The sequence below is a fragment of the Daucus carota genome, chromosome 5, assembly GCF_001625215.2.
Source record: "Daucus carota subsp. sativus chromosome 5, DH1 v3.0, whole genome shotgun sequence".
In the NCBI taxonomy this organism is placed as follows: domain Eukaryota; kingdom Viridiplantae; phylum Streptophyta; class Magnoliopsida; order Apiales; family Apiaceae; genus Daucus; species Daucus carota.
The window spans coordinates 18,273,864-18,277,855 of record NC_030385.2 but is presented as its reverse complement, the minus strand read 5'-3'; the positions used below and the strand labels follow the sequence as shown (position 1 = coordinate 18,277,855).

General features: G+C 33.2%; 1 protein-coding gene across 1 annotated transcript; it reads left to right on the top strand.

The window, feature by feature from the left end:
* The first annotated feature begins 409 nt into the window (after positions 1-409).
* LOC108221910 (transmembrane emp24 domain-containing protein p24delta3) lies at positions 410-3,992 on the top strand. Its single transcript, XM_017395769.2, has 4 exons — positions 410-773; positions 2,969-3,181; positions 3,275-3,351; positions 3,571-3,992. The coding sequence occupies exons 1-4, from the start codon at positions 555-557 to the stop codon at positions 3,713-3,715; spliced, it is 654 nt and encodes a 217-aa protein (XP_017251258.1). The 5' UTR covers positions 410-554; the 3' UTR covers positions 3,716-3,992.

Here is a 3,992-nt window from a genome sequence, read left to right as displayed (position 1 = left end):
ACAACTTATTCATACTAATTAATTAAACGATTAATCAAACACAATCATCACCCACGACTCACATAAATAATATCCATGGACTACTATAACTAAAAATAACTACTGCAACTAAAAAAATATAATATATTTATTTATTTATATTTATTATATATATATATATATTTATATATTTATTTATATATATTCTACCGGATTGGGTCATTAACGGATCGGATCACCTTAAATCCATATCCGCTCCATATATAATCGGATTTTTTTCCGATGAATCCATATCCGCTAAAAAGACTCCGGATCGGATCGGATCGGATCGGATCGGGTCGGCGTCTTGTTTTCGATTAAAAAGTCGGACAAAAGATTGCCAAAGAAGCAGAAAGTCAGCAATGGGACGCAGAGGCCTCGTGTGATTGGTTGAACTGTCGTGGCACTGCTACATACATGTCCGCGCATCCTCGTATATTTCTACTCTATTACAACACACAACCCAAGACAGAGATCTAAACTAAATACTGCGACTACTAGTCTATGCATCACCTCTGCAAGCAACTCTAACGAAAATGATACTACTAAAAGTTGTACTGATGATAAGTATAGTCGTCCTTGCATATAATAATAACATTAGCACATGTGAAGCAATATGGATTGAAGTAGGCAGCACAGGAGTCACAAAGTGTGTTTCTGAAGATATCAAGCAGAACGTTGTAGTCATTGCTGATTTCTCCCTTGTCAATTTAGAAGATGTTAGTTCCCAGCTCCTCCCTGTCCTCTCTATTAAGGTATTCTTGCTCTCTCTTCTCTCTTGTCAATTCTCTCTTTTTCTTATTACCAATTCAACTCTTTTCTCTATCGCCTCTAGTTTTGTCAATGTCCTTGCCTTTTTAACTTACTAGTTTCAATTTTAAAGAAAATTAGTGAGAGCAAGGAATGGATATTCGACAGAAATCAACATCGGTAGAGAGTGATGGAATGAAAATATTTTTCGCCAAAAGCCTCAAGTTTGTCCTATTTTCAGGACTTTCCCTTCCTTCCTGTGAAGAGCAAGTCCAATAACGTAAATGAGCTCCTAAACTCACATTTAGGTAATGTGTATAAAAAAAAAAGTTTTCCTAACACTATCCTAATGATTACTAAAATCACTGGCACAATCAAATTTCCTAGTCATTACCTATTTTTTAGTAACCTCTAGTAATTACTTATTTAATATTTATGAATAAAAAGATCATTTCCTTTGCCTTTTCCCGTTTTTCCGCTCAAATTTATTATTAAAATAATAATTGGGAACAAAAATAAGGATTGTTACCGGAGTTGACACTAAAAATGGATTTCCCAAATCACTAGGACAGTTGGACTCACTAGGACTCATTATTTTATATTATTAATAGGTAATAAGATAGGCAACCTATTGGAATTGCTCAGTGCTATTATTCCACTAAGCACAAAATCATACTTTTTGGATGTTCTTCATTTCCTTTTATTTTTAATTTTGTAATTTTAGATAACTTGTTCTTCATATCCTTGTTAAATTATATATTACTATGTTTAATAGCACCACCATATAGCTAGTTCAGAAGATATGCAGAAGATTTTTAATAAAAAAAAAATTGGATTAAAATCTGCAAACTTGAACTCCATGATGCATGATATAAATCTTCACAGCACATCACCAGAAACTATAGGTTAGAATATGATGATCCAGAAACTATATGTTAAGTTCTAATGATCCTGGTTTTAGAAGAACTGATCACTTAACATGGTATCAGTCAAAGATGAGCGCTAGTAAAAGCCTAACAGCTTAAGGTTGCAGAGGAACTAGTCACGTAACACTGCATAAAATTGAGTTATAACCAGAACCCCTCAAAATCAATAATCTCCGATTAATAAACCCTCTAAAATTGACGTAAAGTGATATTTTCGACCATGTGCATGTTTTTTATACGCTTTTTGAACATATTATATATATTTTTTAATATTGATTTTATGCAATTTTTGCGCTTATTGAATAACTTCCCCGCCTGTATTATCATCTAAGTTATCTTTAATTCGTCTTTCTGATATCTTATATGTTATATTTTCATCAATTTAAGGAATATTATCAAATTTATATGTTGTTTCTACCTTGAAAGTGTTAAGTGTGTATAAATATTAACATTTCACTTAAATATTTTGTATATGAAATGTATTAGTATGTAGAAATTAATTATAATTATTTTTATTAAGAAAATAAATATCTCTCTTCTATGATAACCTCCCTTAAGTGATAAATATCTATGGTCTCAAGTATATATATAACCTTAGAGAGGGTTCTACTATATGACCTACAATTGTTCTTTGCATGACATTTCAGGCAATCTAAGGTAAATAATTTTGTATGGTCATCATTTCTTTTCAGTACTAGGGTATGGAGACGAATTACAATATCGAAGCTAAAAAAAGTTGCTGCTACCTATATGCTTCTTGATATAGAATGAGTAGCTGCAGTAGCACCTTATTTACGAAGCAACAATCCTTCCAGAAGCTAATTTATATTTAACTAGTAGTGAGAAGGCAATGTTACATGAACCATCAAAATCAACTAGATAAAATATTCTTCCATTGGGCAACAAGAAAAGTAAAAAAGAAATGAAATAAGTATACAAGAAAAATATTCTACCTGGTGCAATTCCTCCTACAAAGTTAGGCCGCCTGGCCGACCTTATTTTATTGGATGATAATGCTTAAAAAATTATTTAAGCCAGAGATATAGAGTAATGGTACTAATCCTTCTGTATCCGTGAAATAAGTCATTGATGAGAAATCTACATACTGGAAAAATTGGACTGTATTTTAATCTCAAAAGGAAAACTTTGATCCTAGAATGCAAATGAAGGTTAAAAGTGGACCATGTATTAATCCTCCTGTTTCAAGGTATTGTTCAGCAAAACATTTCTCCAGTAGCTCTGCAAAATGCTTAATGTTAAAAGTGTATCCATAGGTAACATCTCCTTACGGGAATAATCTCCATCACCAAGAAAATGTGACTCATGGTCAATTTGCATTTACAACTACTGAGGCTGGAACTTACTTTGCATGTTTCTGGGTGGATGAAGGTCACAAAGCAACCACCAGCGTGACTGTTAGTCTGGACTGGAGAACTGGAATTGCTGCAAAGGATTGGGAGTCGGTAGCAAGGAAAGAAAAACTCGAGGCGGGAACTTTGATATCTTTTTACTAAAATAAAATTATGTTCAAACTTTTTACTTTCTCCTTGTCCTCCTAACATGTTACTGTGTAATCCCAGGGTATTGAATTGGAGTTGAGGAAACTTGAAGATGCAGTTGATACCATCCATCAGAATCTAATATATCTTAAGACAAGGTAAATTAATACTTTGAAAATAAGACAGTATACATCCAGCTCTTCATCATATGTAGTACACGGTAGTTTACATTATTTAAGAAGAATAAGACAGTTTCATTTTATGAGGTATATATTTTTTTATGTGTACTTGCCCAGTAGAATGTTTAGGAAAGAATCTATAGTTGTAGCTCAAAAATGTATTGATGTTTCGTTTGTTATTTTCCGATTGTACGATAGGGAAGCGGAGATGAGGGAAGTGAGTGAAACAACTAACGGGAGAGTGGCATGGTACAGTATAATGTCCATCGGTGTATGCATTACAGTTTCAGTTCTGCAAGTTTTTCACCTCAAGCTTTACTTTCGGAAAAAGAAGCTTCTCTAGATATTTCAATCTGCCCTGCACTACAGAATTCTCAATATAAAAACCTGAGGAAACAATGCTTGTCAAGAAACGGAGGGAACCTGGCTTTTAGCTTAATCTTTGTTGTACCATAAAGTTGTATTTCATTTCTTAATAGTTATGCATTTAAACGAGCAGGCCTTGTGATTGTTTTAGAAAGAAAAGGCTGAAAACAGTGTTACATTCTTAAGTGTAACACAGTTACACCCCCAAAGGTATTGTATTTTTCAGTTTACTTAATGCATACTGTTATCCTCAA